Genomic DNA, 23307 nt, shown 5'->3' with positions numbered 1-23307 from the left:
AAGAAAACGAGGCCGAGATGGTTCAAAGAATGTGAAAAAGATCTTAAGCAGATTGGTATCTCAGAGAGAAATTCCTGAAAGGAACAAATTTAGAAGATTGGTGACCAACTACCAAGGTTTTAACATGGCATCAACATCCGAAAGACAGTGAGGACTCTTATCTGAAGGGCATAAAAAGGTACTTCTTGGAGGGGCTCAGAAGATACTGGCAGGAAGTCAAAGCTGGAGCAAGAACAAGACCTGGACACTACAGTGAAGTCGGTTGTTACCACGCAGTCCATAAAGACTCACCTCGATAAAAAAAATAAATAAATAAAAATAAAAGGCTTTCGATGCAGAAGAAATAGGGGATTGAGAACAACACGAATAGAATAAAGGGGGAAAAACATGAGGAGGAGATGGATGAGTACTGGAAAAACAGGAGACGACAAGGGAAGAAGAAGAAGTGAAGTTATTACATGATGAGAGATGGTGATTGCATTTGATTTGATTCAGTTTTCGTTACATATACTGAAAAAATGAGATGATTCTCAAGGGTGTGGAACATGTCAGAATGTATAACACAAAACATTTTAATATAATGAATACTACCCTGATCATTTGTCACGAGATTGTCAAAATAGGTGAATACAATACAGTAAACTGGAGAAGCTAATATTTACAGAATTAATACGCTGTCAGAATGAAATATTGTTGTTGTTGTTGTTGTTGTGGTCTTCAGTCCTGAGACTGGTTTGATGCAGCTCTCCATGCTACTCTATCCTGTGCAAGCTTTTTCATCTCCCAGTACCTACTGCAACCTACATCCTTCTGAATCTGCTTAGTGTATTCATCTCTTGGTCTCCCTCTACGATTTTTACCCTCCACGCTGCCGTCCAATACTAAATTGGTGATCCCTTGATGCCTCAGAACATGTCCTACCAACCGATCCCTTCTTCTGGTCAAGTTGTGCCACAAACTTCTCTTCTCCCCAATCCTATTCAATACTTCCTCATTAGTTATGTGATCTACCCATCTAATCTTCAGCATTCTTCTGTAGCACCACATTTCGAAAGCTTCTATTCTCTTCTTGTCCAAACTATTTATCGTCCATGTTTCACTTCCATACATGGCTACACTCCATACGAATACTTTCAGAAATGACTTCCTGACACTTAAATCTATACTGGATGTTAACAAATTTCTCTTCTTCAGAAACGCTTTCCTTGCCATTGCCAGCCTACATTTTATATCCTCTCTGCTTCGACCATCATCAGTTATTTTGCTCCCCAAATAGCAAAATTCCTTTACTACTTTAAGTGCCTCATTTCCTAATCTAATTCCCTCAGCATCACCCGACTTAATTAGACTACATTCCATTATCCTTGTTTTGCTTTTGTTGATGTTCATCTTATATCCTCCTTTCAAGACACTGTCCATTCCATTCAACTGCTCTTCCAAGTCCTTTGCTGTCTCTGACAGAATTACAATGTCATCGGCGAACCTCAAAGTTTTTATTTCTTCTCCATGAATTTTAATACCTACCCCAAATTTTTCTTTTGTTTCCTTTACTGCTTGCTCAATATACAGATTGAACAACATCGGGGAGAGGCTACAACCCTGTCTTACTCCCTTCCCAACCACTGCTTCCCTTTCATGTCCCTTGACTCTTATAACTGCCATCTGGTTTCTGTACAAATTGTAAATAGCCTTTCGCTCCCTGTATTTTACCGCTGACACCTTTAGAATTTGAAAGAGAGTATTCCAGTCAACATTGTCAAAAGCTTTCTCTAAGTCTACAAATGCTAGAAACATAGGTTTGCCTTTCCTTAATCTTTCTTCTAAGATAAGTCGTAAGGTCAGTATTGCCTCACGTGTTCCAGTGTTTCTACGGAATCCAAACTGATCTTCCCCGAGGTTGGCTTCTACTAGTTTTTCCATTCGTCTGTAAAGAATTCATGTTAGTATTTTGCAGCTGTGACTTATTAAGCTGATAGTTCGGTAATTTTCACATCTGTCAACACCTGCTTTCTTTGGGATTGGAATTATTATATTCTTCTTGAAGTCTGAGGGTATTTCGCCTGTTTCATACATCTTGCTCACCAGATGGTAGAGTTTTGTCAGGACTGGCTCTCCCACGGCCGTCAGTAGTTCCAATGGAATATTGTCTACTCCGGGGGCCTTGTTTCGACTCAGGTCTTTCAGTGCTCTGTCAAACTCTTCACGCAGTATCATATCTCCCATTTCATCTTCATCTACATCCTCTTCCATTTCCATAATATTGTCCTCAAGTACATCACCCTTGTATAGACCCTCTATATACTCCTTCCACCTTTCTGCTTTCCCTTCTTTGCTTAGAACTGGGTTTCCATCTGAGGTCTTGATATTCATACAAGTCGTTCTCTTATCTCCAAAGGTCTCTTTAATTTTCCTGTAGGCGGTATCTATCTTACCCCTAGTGAGATAGGCCTCTACATCTTTACATTTGTCCTCTAGCCATCCCTGCTTAGCCATTTTGCACTTCCTGTCGATCTCATTTTTGAGACGTTTGTATTCCTTTTTGCCTGTTTCACTTACTGCATTTTTATATTTTCTCCTTTCATCAATTAAATTCAATATTTCTTCTGTTACCCAAGGATTTCTACTAGCTCTCGTCTTTTTACCTACTTGATCCTCTGCTGCCTTCACTACTTCATCCCTCAAAGCTACCCATTCTTCTTCTACTGTATTTATTTCCCCCATTCCTGTCAATTGCTCCCTTATGCTCTCCCTGAATCTCTGTACAACCTCTGGTTCTTTTAGTTTATCCAGGTCCCATCTCCTTAAATTCCCACCTTTTTGCAGTTTCTTCAGTTTTAATCTACAGGCCATAACCAATAGATTGTGGTCAGAGTCCACATCTGCCCCTGGAAATGTCTTACAATTTAAAACCTGGTTCCTAAATCTCTGTCTTACCATTATATAATCTATCTGATACCTTTTAGTATCGCCAGGGTTCTTCCATGTATACAACCTTCTTTCATGGTTCTTAAACCAAGTGTTAGTTATGATTATGTTGTGCTCTGTGCAAAATTCGACCAGGCGGCTTCCTCTTTCATTTCTGTCCCCCAGTCCATATTCACCTACTATGTTTCCTTCTCTCCCTTTTCCTACACTCGAATTCCAGTCACCCATGACTATTAAATTTTTGTCTCCCTTCACAATCTGAATAATTTCTTTTATTTCATCATACATTTCTTCAGTTTCTTCGTCATCTGCAGAGCTAGTTGGCATATAAACTTGTACTACTGTAGTAGGCGTGGGCTTCGTATCTATCTTGGCCACAATAATGCGTTCACTATGCTGTTTGTAGTAGCTTACCCGCATTCCTATTATCCTATTCATTATTAAACCTACTCCTGCATTACCCCTATTTGATTTTGTGTTTAGAACCCTGTAGTCACCTGACCAGAAGTCTTGTTCCTCCTGCCACCGAACTTCACTAATTCCCACTATATCTAACTTCAACCTATCCATTTCCCTTTTTAAATTTTCTAACCTACCTGCCCGATTAAGGGATCTGATATTCCACGCTCCGATCCGTAGAACACCAGTTTTCTTTCTCCTGATAACGACATCCTCTTGCGTAGTCCCCGCCCGGAGATCCGAATGGGGGACTATTTTACCTCCGGAATATTTTACCCAAGAGGACGCCATCATCATGTAATCATACAGTAAAGCTGCATGCCCTCGGGAAAAATTACGGCTGTAGTTTCCCCTTGCTTTCAGCCGTTCGCAGTACCAGCACAGCAAGGCCGTTTTGGTTATTGTTACAAGGCCAGATCAGTCAATCATCCAGACTGTTGCCCTTGCAACTACTGAAAAGGCTGCTGCCCCTCTTCAGGAACCACACGTTTGTCTGGCCTCTCAACAGATACCCCTCCATTGTGGTTGCACCTACGGTACGGCTATCTGTATCGCTGAGGCACGCAAGCCTCCCCACCAACGGCAAGGTCCATGGTTCATGGGGGGGGGGAAACATTGTTATGCACTATTAATAAATTTATGTTATGCACTATTAATAAATTTAGCATACACAAAATACCTAATATTGACTGTTGCAACCAAGTACTGTCAAAACTTAAATCTAACATATTTTTACTTACGCTGGCCTAACAGTCTCTGTTAGGATATTCATCTGTAGAGTAGAAGGCATTGCCTATCAAAAAGTCATTCAAACTCTGTTTAAACTGTGCTTTATCTGAAACCAAGTTTTTAATGGTTGCTGGTAATTTATTGAAAATGTGTGTTCCTGAATATTGGGCCCCCTTTTGGACCAACATAAGTGATTTTAGGTCTTTATGTAGATTGTTCTTATTCCTAGTATTGATAATATGTATTGAGCTATTTGTTGGAAATATAGATATATAACTTGCATCAAATTTCATTATGGAGTAAGTATACTGAGAAGCAATGGTTGGAATTCAAAGTTCCTCGAATAGGTTCTGCACGATGTTCTTCAAAGACTGGTCCCAGATACTCCATTGCACCATTCACCAAACCTGATAACCCCGAGCCGTCAGTAACAAAAATTAAGTCTTGCTTAAGAGATTTACAGCACTACATGCACTTGTTACCAAAGTCTCATTTACTTTTAGAGCTATCGGTTCCACTTCCTTTTTGGCCCCACTTCTCTCTGTCTTCACTATATCCCATACAGTTCTTATTTTGTTGCCCGATACAATTATCTTTTTCTCTTAATAAAGCTACTTCGATTTCTGGATTACTTGATTCAATATTTTGCAGTATTCTTTGCAATGCATTACAATTCTAATATCAGAAATGTTCCTAGATAGTAGATACAGTCTCCTTTTTGCCCCACATGATATCTTTATTCCTTGTGTAATCCATGGTTTATCTTTTGACTTCTGTGTGATCTGAGTTACCTTTAGGGGAAAACAATTTTCAAAAGAGGAGGTAACTTTATTAATAAATGCTTTGTATTTTCCATTTGAGTCAGGTAAACATCTCTCCAGTTCATGTCTTTGAGCAATTTCCTGAATTCCTCAATTTCTGGCTTATTTATTATCCTCCTGTACTCAGATTTAATATTTTTTTATCCTGACAAGTTTCAACATTTAACACAAGATGCTGCACGTCGTGATCAGATAGTCCATTTACTATTGGTTTTGTGATATGACTTTTTTCCCCTAGATTTGTTCATAAAGATATTATCAATAGCAGTCTCAGAGCATTTACATATCCTAGCTGCAAAGTTCACAGTAGGAACTAAATTGAATGATAGTGTTAAAAACACCAGCAACCACTATTTCCTCTTCTTTTTTTTTACACAAGCTATTCCTTTCGCTTTGTGAAATGAAGCACTGCCTAGTTCCAAAACACAGGACTACTATGACAAGGTGAAATGTTCTCAGAGTGCTACATGTATGATAGTAAATGTAATCCGCACTATAGTTGTTTTCTGAGTAGTTATGCTGTGTGTGTTTCTTTCAATCAGATGAAATGGAATAAAATCATCAATTTATTTATTTTGGCTCTTTATCACCAAGATACATTCAATGTTGGTTGAGGTTTATCTTTTGAATTCACTCCAGTGTAGATTGTCAAAATTTTATCAGTTGTCAAAGTACTTGTAACACAGTTTCCGAATTTACTGCCATCCAGGAAAGTCTCCCACTCAAATTATTCTCAGAGACTGAGAGCTGGCTGAAACCCAGAGTAGAAAGCTCTCACATATTTAGTGATTAATGGAATATATATCGGAAAGGCAGGTTAGACACTGTAGGAGAGGGAGTGTCCATTGTCTCTATTGAGGTCAAAGCTGATTGTGACAGTGAAGTTACCTGGTTGCCTATAACAAGTCTATGTGAAATCACGTTAATTAATGGATGTTTTAATCATCCACCCGGTTCTGCTATGACAGTTTTGGAGCCATTCAAAGAAAGTCTACAGACAGTAGCACGTAAATACCTAGATCATGCAATGCTAGTTGGAGGTTAATTTAGCCTACTGAGTATAGATGGTAGCCTATGGCTTTATTTCAGGGGGTGCAGTCAATCTTGTGAAGCACTTTTGAATGTGGTTTTCGAAAATTGTCTTGAGCACCTAGTTTGGCATGCCACATGCAATGGAAATATCTTAGACCTTGTAGTTACAAACAGCCCAGATATCATCAATGACTTCAGCATAGAGATGGGGATTAATAATCATGATAACATCATAACAACTAAGATTACAAAAATTAATAAATCAGTCAAGAAGGCTAGGAAAATGTTCATGCCAGAAAGAGCAGATAAGCAGATGTTAGCATCTCACTTAGACAGAACTGACATCACTTAGTTCCATTAAGATGGACATAGAGAGATTATGGTCAAAGCTTAAGCAGATCGTGAATTGCACTCTCAACAAGTCTGTACCAAGTAAACGAATTATGGATGCAAAAGAGCCACTGTGGTTTAACAATGAAATTCAGAAAATACTGAGGAAGGAAGAGCTACTGCACTCTTAGTTCAAAAGAGAATGCCAAATGCCAACAAGGAAAGGTTACTACCACTGTCATACCTCAGCAAAAGATCTGGCTGAGAAGCAGGGGAAATTATTGTCCTATGTAAAATCACTAAGTGAGTCAAAGTTTTCCATCAAGTCACTTGACCAGTCTGGTGTGGCAGTAGGAGATAAATGTTTTAAATTTTGCATTCAAGAAATCATTCATGCAAGAGAATCATATAAACATACCGTCATTTGACAATAGCACAAAGACACCTAACAACAATCACCACAAGAGGCCAGCGCTAGCACAAGTTGTTCACATGATATTCGTTGGACTGTTGCCTGTAAACACATGCCATGTCAGTGCTCTTGGAAGAGAGCTGTGGCAGTGACATGGCTCTGTTGTTGTTCCTGTGTAGTGATCTGCAATGACGGGACGGTACAGGGGGGGGGGGGGTGGGTCGAGATTCAAGCAGTAATTAAGAACTTCATAAAGAAAGGTATGAAAGCGAAGGACATTCATGCCGATTTCCAGAATACACCAGGGGACTCTGCTCCTTTGTCTTCAACTGTTGCCAAGTGGATAAATGAATTTAAATTTGGTCAGGAGAGCTTAGATGATGATCATCCATGAATAGGTCAGCCAAGATGTGTCACTACTCTAGAAATCATTGCAAAAGTGCGCATAATGATCAAGGAGGATCACCAATTTAGAGGGCATGAAATTTCTCACGCTTGCCAGATGTATCTGAAAGGTATTCACAAGATGGGTGCCGCAACTCTTGACGCTGGGTCAAAAACGCATGAGAATGGACATATCACAACAATGTTTGGCCTGTTTTAGGAGAAACAAGCAAGATCTTTTGTGCTGGTTTGTGACCACGAAGAAACTTTGTTTTACTACTATACCCCAGAGACAAAGCAACAATCAAAGCAGTGGAAACATGCTGAATCTCCGCCGCCAAACTCCTTCAGCGGGGAAGGACTTGGCGTCAGTGTTCTGGGATGCGCCACCAAATTCCTTCAGCGGGGAAGATCATGGCATCAGTGTTCTGGGATGAGAAGGGGATTCTGTTTGTACATTGTCTCCCCACTGGGCAAACAATTACTGGAGAATACTATGCTAACCTTCTGGACAAATTATAACAAAAGGTATGCGAAAAAGGCCAGGTTTAATAAGGAAGAAAGTCATCTAGCATCAAGCCAATGCACGCTCACACGCGTGTGCCATCGCCATGGTAAAATTACACAAACTAAGGTATGAATTGTTGCCACACGTGCCTCTTCCCTAAACTGAAAATTTTTCTTTGTGGATGAAGATTCACTTAAATGAAGAATTGGTAGCCTGAGTTGACAACTATTTTGTAGGCCTGGAGGAAAATCATTGTCGAGATGGGATCAAGGTATTGGAACACTGTTGGACCAAGTGAATTAATCTACAAGCAGGGTACATTGAAAAACAAAAAAGTTTCAGTGACATAAGTACTTTTTTTCTATTCTGTTTCAAGAACTTTTCAAACCACCCTCGTAAGCATCCCTGACACCTGAAATAATTAAAAACAAATAAGTCGCCAGTTGCAGATGGAATCTCAATTTGGTTTTACAAAGAGTGCTATATGGCACTGGACCCTTACTTAGCTTGTATTTATTGTGAATCTCTCACCCAGCAGAAAGACCTAAGCAACTGGGGAAAAAAATACAGAGGCGTCTCCTGTAAATACGAAGGGCGAAAGAACAGACCTACGAAATTACAGACCAATCCGTAACATCAGTTTGCTGCAGAATTCTTGTACATATTCTGGGTTTGAATCTAATCAGTTTCATAGTGACCAATAAGTTTATGTCCACAAATCAGTACAAAGCATCACTCATGGGCAACTCAGCATGCTCTTTTGTCATACGACGTCTGTTCAAAAAATTCCAGAACTTTGTCCACAAAATTTTCTGTGCTTATCTTTTAGTTACTATGGATTGTCTCCTTCGAAATACTCTCTTCCACAATTGATACACTGCTCCCAATATCATTTCCACTTCCAGGAGCAGTCATGACACACCTCTTGCTGGGTCGCATAAAGTGCTGTCTGCGAATTTTCTTTTATCTCATCTACCATTGCAAAACTTCATCCTTTTCAACTTTGGAAATAAAAAGAAGTCTGCAGGGGTCATACTATTCTCACATGGAACATCTCATTCTCTTTTGTGAGATCCAAAAAGTTTTTTTGGTTTTGACTCATGAGCCGTGGAATGAACTTGGCGGCAACACAATGCATTCCAAGATGCTGTGTCATTTCATAACATGATCCAATTGAAATGTTACATTCTTCTACAATCTCTCGGACAGCGAATCTTCGACTGGCACACACAATTTCGTTGACGTTCCTGACACAAGCGTCATCAGGGGACATCTAAGAGCGTCCTGAACAAGGATCATTTTTGACTTTTGTAAAGCCATTTTTAAAACGTGTGAATAATACGTAACACCGAGTATGGCTTAAGCACTCATCGCTATAGGCTCCCTGCATCATTTGGTGTGTCTCTGTAAAGGTTTTCTTGAGTTTCACGCAAAATTTAATGCAGATGCATTGCTCCTCTAACTTTGCCATCAAAAATTCACAAACCCAGATTCCATATTTCTTGATTTCCGAGAAGCATTTGACATAGTGCCTCACTGCAGACTTTTAACAAAGGTACAAGCACATGGAATAGGTTCCCAGACATGTGAGTGGCTCAAAGACTTCTGAAGTAATAGAACCCACTACATTATCCCGACGGTAAGTGTCCATCAGTGACTAGGGTATCATTAGGATCGTTCCAGGGATGTGTGCTAGGAGCGCTATTACTCATACTTTCTATGTGCATAACTGATCTGATGGACAAAGTGGACAGTAATCTATGGTTGTTTGCTGATGATGATGTGGTGTATGGAAGGTGTCATTGTTGAGTGATTTAGGAGGATAAAAGATGACTTGGACAAAGTTCCCAGTTGGTGCAATAAATGACAGCTAACCCTAAATGTAGAAAAGTATAAGTTACTGCAAATGAGTTGGAAAAACAAATCCATAATGCCAGAATCCTGCATTAGTAGTGTCATGAATGAAGAAGTCATATTGTTTCAATATCTGGACATAACTTTGCAATGTGATATGAAATGGAACAAACTTGTGAGGGTCATGGTAGGGAAGGTGAATAATCATCTTTCGTTTGTTGGGTGGATTTTACTAGTGTGGCTCAGCTGTGATGGACATCACATATAGGGTGCTAGTGTGATCTCTTCTTGAGTACAGTTTGAGTGTCTGGGATCCGCAAGGGGTCAAATTAAAGCAGACATTGAGGTATTTCAGAGGCAGGATACTAGATTTGTTAACAGTAGGTTGAAACAACAACATACAAGTATTATGGAGATGTTTCTGGAACTCAAATGGGAATCCCTGGAGGGATTTTGAGGAACACTGTGCTGACTGCAGAACAATTCTGCTTGCACCAACATACATTACGCATAGGGACCACGAAGATAAGAGATGACAAATTAGGACTCATAGAGAGGCATATAGACATTCACTTTTTCCCCACTCGATTGGCAGATGGAACGGGAAAGGAACTGACTACAGTCGAATTAAAATTACTTGATAGTTGGCACTTCAAACGCCAATAAGAGTTGTCAGCGTCACACTTGAACTGTCTGCTGTTGCCAAACTCCACCAAAATTGGCCAGTCACTTCCAATTCCTGGTACAGCATTCTTTCTTGATGTATTTGTATCCCGAATTATGAGCCCGACACTTTTATTATGTATTTCATGACACATGATAACTACACCAAAAACAACACACATTAACAATGCTAATGAAAGACACATATTTTATTCATAGCACTAACCAAACACTACTGAATAAATCAGCACAAGGTGTAATTCAGTATCATACTTACAGTTATCATATTCACAGAGATCATCTTACATTAGATAAGCTTTTCACTACACTGCGTGAAACTGAAATTTTTAAGGTTGCAATTCATAGTTGGAACTGGGTCACTACATTCACATATATAAATACTTCATGCAGTGCTGTGGCATAGCACAATGGTTGGCAGATTAATCTAATGTGTAGCATGTCGTAGGTTTGAATCTCATCAATGTAGCAAAATTTTTAATTCTAAATCTAACCAAATGAGTGTGATTATTATTTTCACTCAATTAATTGGTTTAAATGTATTTTTTTATTTTTAATACTTCGCTGCATCATTTTTCATCATTGTTTTGACTGTTCTATTTGGTCTTATTTTTCATCTTGTCATTATTTCTTCATTTGGAATCTGTCTCAGTCATCTATAATCCACGACTAAGGGCCCACATGGACTGTTCACTGGTTTCAAACATGGCAGCATGTGCAGCTAGTTTAAGGATAGTTACAGGTAACAAATGACACGGAGAAATTTCAATTTGCTTTCAGCCCTGAAATTGAGTTTTTGTTGTCTTGAGTTTACCCTTAAGGGTTAGCTTTAATCGCCATGAACAAAGCGATAATGATATTAGTACTGCTGCAGACTGTTGACCACAATTTTCTCAGCTGGGTTAGGACACAAGTTTACAGTCAGGGATACAAAACGCGTTGTCTGCCCCAGTTCAGTCACTGGTCACTTTAAATCAATAGTCAACAGAGTATCCAACATTTCTGACATACCTTGCACCAGCCACTAGAAAAATTGCTCTGTGTTAAACATTTAACATAATTTGTGAAGTGAGCTGCTTGTTTGTTGTCACCTGTAACCAAACGGTAGCTGGTAGCCAATGTGGCAAGATTGTTGCAGCAAGTGATTGATGTCAACTATCAAGTAATTTTATTCAGACTATTGTAGTGAGACAGGGTACCTTCAGCCATGCACCATATGGTGGCTAGTGGAGTATGTATGTAGATGTGGAATCAGTCTTTCCTTCTCATCCCATCTGGAAAGTCTCCCCTGATCTGCAGTTCTGGGTAACTTTCTCAAAATCTAACCTTTTTCCTAGACCTATCCTTCACCCCTCTTCCTTCCACTTCAACCCTTCTGCCTGAAGAATGAGCTACTGGCTCTGAAAGCTCGCCTAATTATAATCTTCTTTTATGTGTGTGTTCTGCCGCCACTTAGCGAGTAGATTGTTTATCTATCCAATTCAATTATCATGTAATCAAAAGCTGCATTTAACATGCCAAGTCTCTTTTACCAATCATTTTTAATATGTCCTACAGAATGTGCTGTCTATCCTGTCCTTTTTTGAGATTACTGTTTTGCTGTACTTTTCTACAGACATCATCTTACTTATTAGGAGTCAGTTCATTCATGTTGTTGTTGTTGTGGTCTTCAGTCCTGAGACTGGTTTGATGCAGCTCTCCATGCTACTCTATCCTGTGCGAGCTTCTTCATCTCCCAGTACCTCCTGCAACCTACATCCTTCTGAATCTGCTTAGTGTATTCATCTCTTGGTCTCCCTCTACGATTTTTACCCTCCACGCTGCCTTCCAATGCTAAATTTGTGATGCCTTGATGCCTCAAAATGTGTCCTACCAACCGATCTCTTCTTCTAGTCTAGTTGTAGAGCTGCATGTCCTCGGGAAAAATTATGGCTGTAGTTTCCCCTTGCTTTCAGCTGTTCGCAGTACCAGCACAGCAAGGCCATTTTGGTTAATGTTACAAAGCCAGATCAGTCAATCATCCAGACTGTTGCCCCTGCAACTACTGAAAAGGCTGCTGCCCCTCTTCAGGAACCACATGTTTGTCTGGCCTCTCAACGGATACCCCTCCATTGTGGTTGCACCTACGGTACGGCCATCTGTATCGCTGAGGCACGCAAGCCTCCCCACCAACGGTAAGGTCCATGGTTCATGAGGGGAGTTCCTTCATAGTCAACAGTTAAGGAATGGGTGGCTGAATTCATATGTGGCATATGTCTGTAAGATGACTCATGAACAATTTCCTAGAATTACAATCAAATATGAAAATGCTGAGAAAGAACACAGTGTGATATTGCAAGATCAGTAATTAAAAAGATGTGCAAAACAGTTGATGCCGTGGCTGTACCAGAAAGTGAGTGGCATATCTGTTGAAGCCTCACTACAACCTAATGTGAAAAACAATTTGGGACAATCTGACACACAACTGATTCTATGCACCAATCTGTTCCCGTGGATGAGAGATGACCGAAATGAAACAGCAGTTGCACAAAAATAGCCAAGGTGACTTCATCGGAGAGAAAGAGTGGTCATTGTTTTCTAGGATGCAAAAGGGATTTGTATTTTAGATTAGCTTGCAAGACTGAAACAATACCTCACAAATACTATGCAAGTATTCTGACTCAACTGGATGAAAAAATATGGAGCCAAGACCCAGGGGGAAAAAAAAAAGTTTATCGTCAGTGAAATGCATATGGTCACAAAGGCACTTTCACAATAGAAAAACTGGGAGTTTCAAGTGTGAAGTCTTCAAATATCTATTCCATTCTCCAATTTTTTCACATTCTGACTTTAGCTTCTTCTTCTTTTCTTTTTGTATGAATGATTCACTTAAGACTATATGCGTCACAGCTCAAAACCATTTTGTGAGTCAACAACTGGATATGTTTTCACTGCTCTGTCTCTTGTAACTCCGTTGGACATGGAGGTAGCAAATGAGGATATAGGATGTCCATGACATACTGCTGTGCTGTCAGAGTGACCTGAAGTCATATCCGATGCTGCCCCACACGCCCTCTTCCTATGTCGTTGTCATACTGACTGACAACTGCAATCGCGGGTCTTGCAGAATGTGACTCACTGCTGATCACATGACAGGTGCAGGTGTGAAAGGGTTACAATGTGCTCGGTGTACATTACAGCGATTCTCCCATGGGCTCGTCAGACACGGTCAACTGGAAGCTTGCTGACAAGCACGCTGCCCTTACGTTCCCAAGCAGTCCAACATGGGGCCACTACCACATCTGAATGTCTCACAAATCTGCATATTGCATAATTCAATCAGCCTGGCAAATGGAGACACACAATTGGGCCCCTTCAAATTTTGTTACGTGCTGATAATGCTGACTCACAGAAGTACAGGGCATCTGTGTCCTTCACAGGGATCACTCAACATCTTACACTCTTCACATCTCTTATAGCTCCTACCATTCATGGTAACAATCCGAGACACAAACAAAGCTAATGCAATCTGGTGGCCTTTGTATCCATTTCAGAGAGTTGCGACTCTCATAATTTACCACTGGTATGCACACTCGTGAAACTACGTTGCTTCAGGGAGCTTCCCTTTTTTTTCTTCAAGCAGTTTAGTTCTTTGAATCCATTTTTCTTGTAGCTCAGAATAATTATTTTATTGTGTAGCAAACTTAGAGACTAGCATTCTGCTCTGAGCTGTCGGAGTTGGCGGTCATGTGTGTGTGAGGTGTGCTTGCTTGTGTGAATGAATGGTGTGTATTTCTATTTCTTTTTCTGATGAAGGTTGTGGCCAAAAGCTTATGTGTAAGTGTCTTAACTGCGCCTGTCTGCATTTTAACGTGCCATCTTTATGGTAATTAGCACTCTATCTTTTCCTACACTGCTGATATTCCAACCTGGAGTTTCCATTGTTTTAACTTACGGTCTACTGTTTTATTTTGCAGTGCACTTCTACAAGTGTAATACACAAATGTTGCCTTAGGAAAGAGTCACAATAACATCCATGTCTACCGTTTGCTATTTTTTACTAAATAGCAAGTCACACTCGAAATTTAACTTAGCCAATGAAATAAGTTTGAAGATTTATTGTGTGTAAAAGACACTATGGCCCACTGTGTGGGAAATGTGGGAAGTTCTGTGCAGAGACGGAGTTATCCACAGACGTGGTAAGTCTGGGGAGCTATACGGGTGTTAAAACATCGCCACCTGCTGGGATGAGGGGCCACTTACTCTGTGGTGGCGCTGTGCCAGCAACGAGCTCGAACCATTGATTAGCACCACACATGACAATGACCAACCAGCTGCTTCTCTGTGCAGAGATATAAAATTTATCGATTTTGGACGTCGGGTGACAATCTGTCACATGGAGAACAATGTTTACTCTGGCAATTTTAACGCTAATCTAGTGTTCTACAACATATTAATGTGAAATGTTGTCTATGATGTTGAAGCGTGTAAGTTAAACTGATATCTGAGAATTTGTTGTTTTTGTGGCACTATCTGGAAAATGACCTCTCTTGCAGCTCCAAGCATAAATGTCAAGTGAAGAAGAATAATTAGCACAGCACACTGGAACCGAGTAGGGATCCGGTTTACTGCTCGGCCACTAAATTAGCATATTGTGAGTACACCAGAATAGACGCTGTACACACTTGCATATACTACATACACAAGTACAAGCATCGATCAAGCTACTGTGAAACTGCACTCTGTGTGACTCATCACTACATCAGAATACTGTAAATGTAGTGATTCCAATTTCTTAAGGTCTCTTCCTGTTTGTTTTCATCAGTTGGATCTTATTTTTCAAGTATGTGGGAATCCAATGAGCTGCCTGTTTGGACACATTCTTTCTGTATGTCCCACAAGTTGGATTCTTTGGAGACACATTGTAACAAGAGTTTTTAGGAATTTGATGGAGATTTCACGCTGGGTTCTGTGTGATGTGTTCCATCTTTTATTCTTGGGCCTAAGATTTTTACTACAATTTTACATTCTTCTAATTCAGTTTGCTGTTTTCATGTCTTGTGTTGGACAAAGAGTCTCTCTCATGCATAAAGAAATTCTAATTTGATCACTGTTGTACAATGTTAGATTTTAAAGTTCCAGGAAAAATACTTTTAGTTAACTGAGAGACAGTTTGTATTTTCTGAAATCTGGATTCTATGGCCTTCTTTTCATTATGATGTTCAGTGGTCTTTTTCACCTAATTATTTAAACTCTTTAACACCAAATACTATTTTGTTGCCTATATAAGTTCAACTAGTGCCATTTTGGTATCAGCCAAGAATTTTTTCTCCAGGTGAAATTAGTAGTCCAATTTTCCTAGCTTGCTCCCTTAATATTTCAAATTGCTTTAGCACATCAGTAATGTTTTTGTCAATTAGTATTATGTCATCGGTATAGGTTACACAATATAATTCTATCTTTAAGTTTACGTTCTAGTCAGTGTAATAGTGCACCTGCTCTTCTCCATTATCTTACAATTTTCTTAGGGGCATAGTTGAATAGCAATGTGATATGCCATCCTATTTTCATATTCTTATGTCTGTCTTAAATTACACTGCTTGAAAAAAAGTGAGACACTCAGAAGGTGGGGAGAAAACAAATTGAAACATAGCGAATTTAGAGGATATGTGATGTTATTTCAGTGATAACAAAACAGAGTCAAATTTACACAGAACTTATCAGTTTGAGCCCACTTATCAATACAGCAATGCACCCTGTCTGGCCTGGACAGTGCGGGAGGATGTCGTAAAGCTGCTGCATACCCTCCTGAGAAAGGTGATCCACAACTGTTGTAACTGGATATTGCAATCATGGATACAGGCAGTGGGACGGAGTTGACGTCCATGTTGGTCCCATAATGTTCTATCGGGGACAGATATGGGGATTTTGCTGGCCACAGGAGTATATCAACATCACACAGACAATTTAAAGAGACACATACTACATGTGGACAAGCACTGGCCTGTTGAAAAATAGCACCACAATACTATTACACACTGCTGTACCATCAGAGTTCCCTCGGCCATTACAAGCCGTGACTTGAAGTCATACCCAATGGCTCCCCACACCATGGGACTCCTTTGTGACCCCCCCCCCCCCCCCCCCAAAAATGTGGAAGAATGGGACCTCTCCCAATCTCCCCGGGTCACTGTCAAACTTCTCCACGATAGTCATTTGGAGCAGTGCAGGACTGGGACTCATTAGTGAACATAATGTGACACCATTCATTAGCAGTCCATACTTCTCGATCATGGCACCACTTCGCATGCAGTCATTTGCTTGAGTGTTAATGGCAGCCTATGCGCAGGATGGCAATGCCATAGTCTGGCTGCTCCTAGCTGTATGACACAGCATGTTGCAAGGAGTCTATTACAGTGAACTCCTGTTTATCCGAAATGATCAGGACGGTGGCCGGTTCCGATAACGAAAATTTCAGATAAATCAAAGTCCCCCTGTTTTCACATGTGAACACTCCAAATTGTGTCAATATTGCGAAATACGATCGTAAAACGTGCGTAGGGTATGTAAAACGTTTCTGATACGGTTGCAAATAACCCTGTACTTTTTTACTGAAAAAATTGTGTTGACATGTTAAAAAGGCACCAAACTATGATTGAAAACTCAAAGTTTTTAAATGCTGTATAACAAAGCTCGTTTATTTTGCATTCTTACAGAAAAAAATCTCCCTTATTTGGCAGCAGGAAAAAACAGGAGTTTTAATTTTATTACCTGCTCTTTTGAATAAAAAATAAACTACTGAACAAAATTGTGAAACAAATCTAGAGATTACTCAAAGGAACGAAAAGTCTGTCTAGAGAAACTTTCAAGAAAATTAAAAAAAAGAAACCTTTTAAGTTATCGACATAGAAGTTCTAGGATGCTTCATTAGAGTTTATTTTTTGGTAACGAAGTCACGAATGTCTTTTTTTTTTTTTTGTTTTTTTGCTTGAGAAACTATTGCTGCAACAATACATCTCCAACATTGAAATCAAACTATTTCAGGATAAATCGTCTCCTCCTGTTGGCTGATGTACTCCAGGGCAGTTTGGATCACTTCGTAACAGAATGTGTGAGGAATATTTTTCTCTGATTCATCATCAGAAACATAGTCTTCTAACGCTTTATGATCGGTCACAATTTGGACGATTTCATCCTCAGTCACATGAAAAAATGCCATTTTCCATCCACTCTTCAATGTCTTCGAAGTGTGTGTCTTTACAACCAGCTTCTCCAGTAAATTCACCAAAATTATGTCAGCTTGAGTTTCGGTGTTGCCTCCTCCTTCCCACCACTTAGGTTGCCTTACGATCTAAGAGTTTTTTCCAAGACCTAACAAGAGGAACTGGAGGAATTAGATTCCAAGCTTCAGCAATCAATGAATGACACTTAAAACATCGATTTTTTTAAGAGCTTCCACAAAATCATCTGCAGCATCAATCACACCTATTAAGTATTCCAGCATCTTGCGTCTGTAATGTTTTTCTATCGCCTCAAGAATACCTTGGTCCATCGGTTGACATAGAGATGTGACATTTTGTGGGAGAAATACAACTTTGATATCCCCATCTTGCAGATCACCTGGGTGATAAGGAGCATTATCCACAAGAAGTAGCGCTTTTCAAGGAAGTCCTTTTCCTTCCATGTAATTTACTACAGCTGGAACAAACTCTGCCTGGAACCACTCTCTGAAGATGGCACTGTTCATACATGCCTTAAGACTGATTCGTGTACCTCAGTGGTAAAGCTGGTTGGTTGGTGTCTAAATGCTCTTGGTGTTTTGGATTTGCCAATTAAAGTAAGACACAGTTTATGATTGCCAGTGGCATTACTGCAAGTGAGGACAGTAAATCTTTCTTTGATTTTTTTGTATCCGGAAGCCATTTCTTCTTCTTTAGAGGCAAGGGTTTTCGTTGGCAGCATTTTGTAATTCAACTCAGTCTCATCACATTTGTAAAGTTGATTGCCAGTATAACCTCCTTTGTCAATGATTGTGTGCAGTTTCTTCTTAAAATCAGCGTAGCAGCTTCATCCCCAGATAATGATTTGGCACTGATGGCAATTTCATGAATGCCATGCCGCTTCTTGAAACAATCCTGCCGGCCATTACTTCCGAGGAATTCTTGCTTCTTTCCTTCAATCAGCTCATCAGCTCATTTTGACAAAGTAGAGGACATGAAACTGACACATCTTTGGCTCTTATTTATTCGTGCCACAAAAATAATGCCTCTTCTAACTGAGGATGTGCACCTTTTCTCATTGTTTTTCAAGATTTCACTGCGCTGCCCAATGCTTGGATGGAACAAAATTTTTCAATTCCTGATCGATTTGTCTTCCGATCAGTAATTGTACTCCTACTCTGCAGCAACTTTTGTGGGTGGCTCACCAGCATCAATTATCTGCAAAGTGTGAAGCTCTTTTTCCAACAAGATCACATTCGTTTTATGTTTTGTGCCCGTAGTCACGTTCAGTGTTCTTTTTACAGACACTCGACTGAGTCCTTTATGGTTTTTGGCCCCTTTTATCTCTGGACACTTTAAGGCACATAGTGGGAGCACAAAACCTCAAATCAGAAACACACAGATGCAAAACTTGACAACACTCGAGATGCACTAGACAAACTTTTGATTTTTGAAACCAGGCTGTGGCAGCCATCAAATGAAAGCATTCGATACATCTATGCCATTTCCTCTGTTCTACCCAAGCCCACATGGCAACACAACAGGGTGTTGTACGTTCACTGTTAAACACTCAGCTTTGGTGTACCGACAACAAGTGGAAAGTGTTAGGCGGCGCACTCTAATTGTCGGTTTCGACAGGGCTACGTTGCGCTGCATAGAACAATACTGTATGTACTGTACTTCCAAGGAGTTCCAATAGATGGCAGTGGCATACGAATAAGAAACACACTAGAGCTTCAACCAACACACGCACGAATTGATGATACTTGGACTTTTGACACGCACCAGTGCACTGATTAGCAGTAGATTGCCAAAAAACACTAGCAAATGCTTGGCTCCAGGTGCATGCAAATTGAAACTTGTCAAGCGTCAATCTAGCTAGCCAAAAGTGTAGCTGCACGAGAGTTTACTGTACTTGTTCTCAGATGGCAGTCACAGACATGAACAGATTACAATGTACTCAGTACACTACACAGTGATGCTCCCTTGTAGCGGTCTGATGTAGTCAACTGGAAGATTGATGATGAGTATGCCCTTACTTTCCAACATCAGGCCACTGTCAGATCCAAATACTCCAAAAATACAGATGTTGCAAGGTTTAACCAGGCGACCAAATGGACATCCACAATGAGGTTTCTTTCAAACTCTCATCAGATAATGCTGTCTCACACCAATATGCAGCACCTTCATATCCTCCAGAGTGATGATTCAACATCTGACGCTATTCACATCCCTTATATACCACACGATGCTTGCTAAACAGCAATAAAAACAAAGAACACTAATGAATAATGAAGGAAAAGACAGACTGTTACTTACCATAAAGAAGATACCTTAGGCTGCAGATGGGCAGAATTAAAAGACACTTACACAAAGCTTTCAGCCACAGCCTTCATCAGTAAGTAGTAATCTGTCTTTTCCAACATTGTTGATATTCCTACTGGAGTTTCCATTGTTTCAAGGACACTGATGCTTTTCTGTGAGTGTTTGCTTTATGATGTTTTCTGCATTTTAGCTATTTTTAAAAAAAAGAAAAAAAAAGAAAGAAAGAAAAAAAAAAGATTTGTTGCTGGAAAACTTCTGAAGTCCAATAAAGGAGTTACAACAGCCATATATGGTTATCTGGTGGACCTTGCAGAACCAAATTCTAGGGCTGAAATGTACTGTTGACCAATGGGCATTAATCAGAATGAATACTAAATAAAAAATTAAATCCAATTTTACACAAAAAACTCAGGTTCTATCACTGTTGTTTTTCGTTCTGTTTTGCTCTTATGTTTGCTATGACTTGTTAAGCAGAAATTTTCTTTCTATCTATAGAGTTACATTTGCTGTAATGTATCTTACCTGCATGTTGTTTCTTCTTTCTTCTCACTGCTGCCCCAATCATGGCAAGCAAGTCATCCTCACTGCATTTGCTTCGTATTGCATCTCTGAAACAACAGTTAAAACACCCGTTAAACAGTACCAGGCCAACACCACACAGTGAAATGTTGGTACACTAAAAAGGAAGAAAAACTTTGCAGAAATCTTCAACAGTAATCTTGTAGTCTGCAGTAGGCAACAGCAGGATAACAAACCCACTGGACAAAAATGGGAAAGTCATGATAGAAGTTACTTTTATTTTTATAAATAAACAGGTATCTTACACAAATGCTCAAGAGTATACATAGGATCTCAGGCTGAAGAGGTGGAGCAGAAACTGACATTAGTTTTGTTGAAGAGGGAGTAGTGGAACACAGCACAATTTCTTGCAAAATGAAGCCAAATTTATTGATAAACTGTTAATTAATTGCGAAGCTCACTAATGTGACCATTTTACAACAGGTACTTACTGCTTGGAGTATATGTGACTTTTCAGGCTTGCCTGATAGATCTGTTGCAAAAACACTTTGGGTTCCCCACCAGATAACATTATGCAAGTCCCTCCCTCAATATTTCAGTGACACAACGTTTTGGCATCTTCAGGTGATGGTGATTTCCACCATCACTGCTGCAAGATGGAACTGGCAATTTCCACATGACAGCTTTGAAATTTATCATGTGGATGACTATGACCATCATATTTAGAATTCAGAGGATTTCATAGAATACCTGAAAATGCTTAAACTAGAACTTTCAGATCTTTTAGTTAGCTCAAATGTTATATCATTACTTACAAAAGTGCCCTGCAGCCCTCATTAGAGGTTATTAGCAGCAAGTTTGAGAAAGAAATTGTGGTGCTGTTTAAAAATGTGCATACCTCATCCTATTTCTTATGTAACACCAACTACTTTAATCAAGTGGACAGTGTTCCCATGGGAGATCCTCTATTTCCCTTAGTAAATATCCAACATTCCTCCTTCTGGCAGAATGCTGAAGAGACATTTGTGGTGTGGCCCACATAATACAGACACTACCTATGTTCCTGCAGCATTTGCACTCGGTCCATCTAAATATTCAGTTCACTGTGGAAGTACAAAAAGATAGCAGCTTACCATTCCTGGATGTCACAGTTAGAAGAAAAGCTGACAGAACACTGGGGCTTAGTCTCTACTGCAAACTGATACACGCAGAGTTATATTTGCGGTCCAAAAGTTGCCGTCACCCTGCACAATGTGGTGGTGTCTTACACTCCCTGGCACATAGAGCACACGTGATCTCAGATACCGACAGTCTGCCTGGTGAACTGTAACACCTAAGAACAGTGTTCCAGCAGAATGTTTATTCTTGTAAACAGATTTGCAATGTGTTCTGAGCAAAGCAAGTTCAGTGTAGGGATGTAAATGAAGTTACTTAGACAAGCACTGCAAATGGCTTTCCTACCATATTTCAGCGGCATGTTTTCAAAAATAGAAAGAATCACTAAGAGAAACAGAATCAAGTGTGTTTTTTGTCTACCAGCAAAACTAAGGAATTGTTTGTCTTCAGTTAAAGACAATCTTGACCTTAGAAAACACAGATCATATATAAGATCTGATGCCATTATGGGAAATCTTATATAGGGCAGACACCTCACATTGTGCAAGAACACTGTGTTCAACAGCGCTGACAAAAATGCCACCCAGTAAATTAGTGGTAGCAGAGCACTGCCTGAATACAGGGTACCACATGTTTCCCAAGAGGACTGAAATTTTATTCTCAGGATCATCACTCTAGGATTGTGTTTTTAAGAATGAGGCATGTATCCATACGGTGGGCAATCTTACCAACAGGAATATGGAATTTTGACTAAGCACTGCCCAGAATCCAGCACTGACTGCCATGAAATTAAAACAGTAGAAACCAGATCCTCCGATGTATGACCTGATGCAGCACCTTGCAGAGAGTTACTTCAGCGTTTAACCACACGAGTGTCCAGAAGTGCAGTCATTGCCCACAACACATAAGCAGAAGGCTACTATGAATGGCATTTCCATCCAACTGGGAGTGCCTTCGTACTCCTGCTTCTAGCCTGACAAATTTCAATTCTGCTGTGCAAATATCACCAGTCACATCTTGCAGCAGTGATGACAGGACCCACCACTACCTGAAGATGACGAACAGTTGTGTTGGTGAAATATTGTGAGGCTTGCACAAAGTTATTCAGTGGAAAATCTGAGAAGATTCGTATACATTATTTTTCTGTGACGCAGGTAATGTGCAGCCAAATGTGATAATTTTCTGCATTTGCCTTTTTGTACATTTCAAAATACCCCAAAAATTGGCGAGAAACACTGAACATATGACATAACCAGATGACATACCCCACAGCATGTGCAGCAGTCGGGGTTGAGTGTAAAGGAATGATTGAGCAGTGCAATACTTTCATTTGAGCAAACAGAGCAAATTTCGAAAACATTTTGTAAATATGATCTGTTGTAAATGTAGATGTTACAAAATTATTGTCCCTGCTGTAATCAAGCAAAAGCAGTTCTGATTTTGTGTTTTTTGCTTCTGTCCTCTTTTTGTTTACAGACATTAGTTAGTAAAGAAAACATAGGTCATTTAATGGCAATGATGCTATTCTGAAGTTTATACTCATCTACTTTTTATGCAATACGGTAGGTTTTGATTTGTACTGTACTTTGCAAGAAATCAAGGAAACTGCAAGATCGGTAAATAAAATAATAAACTTCAATATAAATACATAATTGTTAAACACAATGAAAAAATACTGCCTGCCAGATGCAAGACTCAAATCCTGAACGCCATCACTAAAGTCGCACATGTGTGTCCGTAGCCACAATGATATGAATACTTGACTTGGGTTGGGATGATCAAGTGTGACAGACTGAGAGGCTCTACCACTGCAAGCATGACAAGGTACATCATCTGGTGACATTTATCATTCACTTTTGACACATTTCCCAACATTTGTATCATATCCAACATTTGTGATCCCATGTGTCTTGTATTAAATTACTTGTCTCAGGGTCATCTACAGTGCTTTGGAGGTTTCTAAATGTTAATACGCATCACCCTGTCTGTCTGTGTGTGTGTGTGTGTGTGTGT

General features: G+C 39.7%; 1 protein-coding gene across 1 annotated transcript in view; it reads right to left on the bottom strand.

Annotated features, from left to right (window-relative positions):
- The window catches only part of LOC124554865 (molybdenum cofactor biosynthesis protein 1-like), a 67534-nt gene that overhangs the window by 5332 nt on the left and 38895 nt on the right, over positions 1–23307 (bottom strand). Inside the window, exon 6 of the mRNA XM_047128536.1 lies at positions 20182–20267. Coding sequence (XP_046984492.1) covers positions 20182–20267 — 86 coding nt within the window. The remainder of the gene's footprint in view (positions 1–20181; positions 20268–23307) is intronic.

Source organism: Schistocerca americana, chromosome X (genome assembly GCF_021461395.2).
Source record: "Schistocerca americana isolate TAMUIC-IGC-003095 chromosome X, iqSchAmer2.1, whole genome shotgun sequence".
Classification (NCBI taxonomy): Eukaryota; Metazoa; Arthropoda; class Insecta; order Orthoptera; family Acrididae; genus Schistocerca; species Schistocerca americana.
This window is presented reverse-complemented; position numbering and strand designations above follow the sequence as displayed.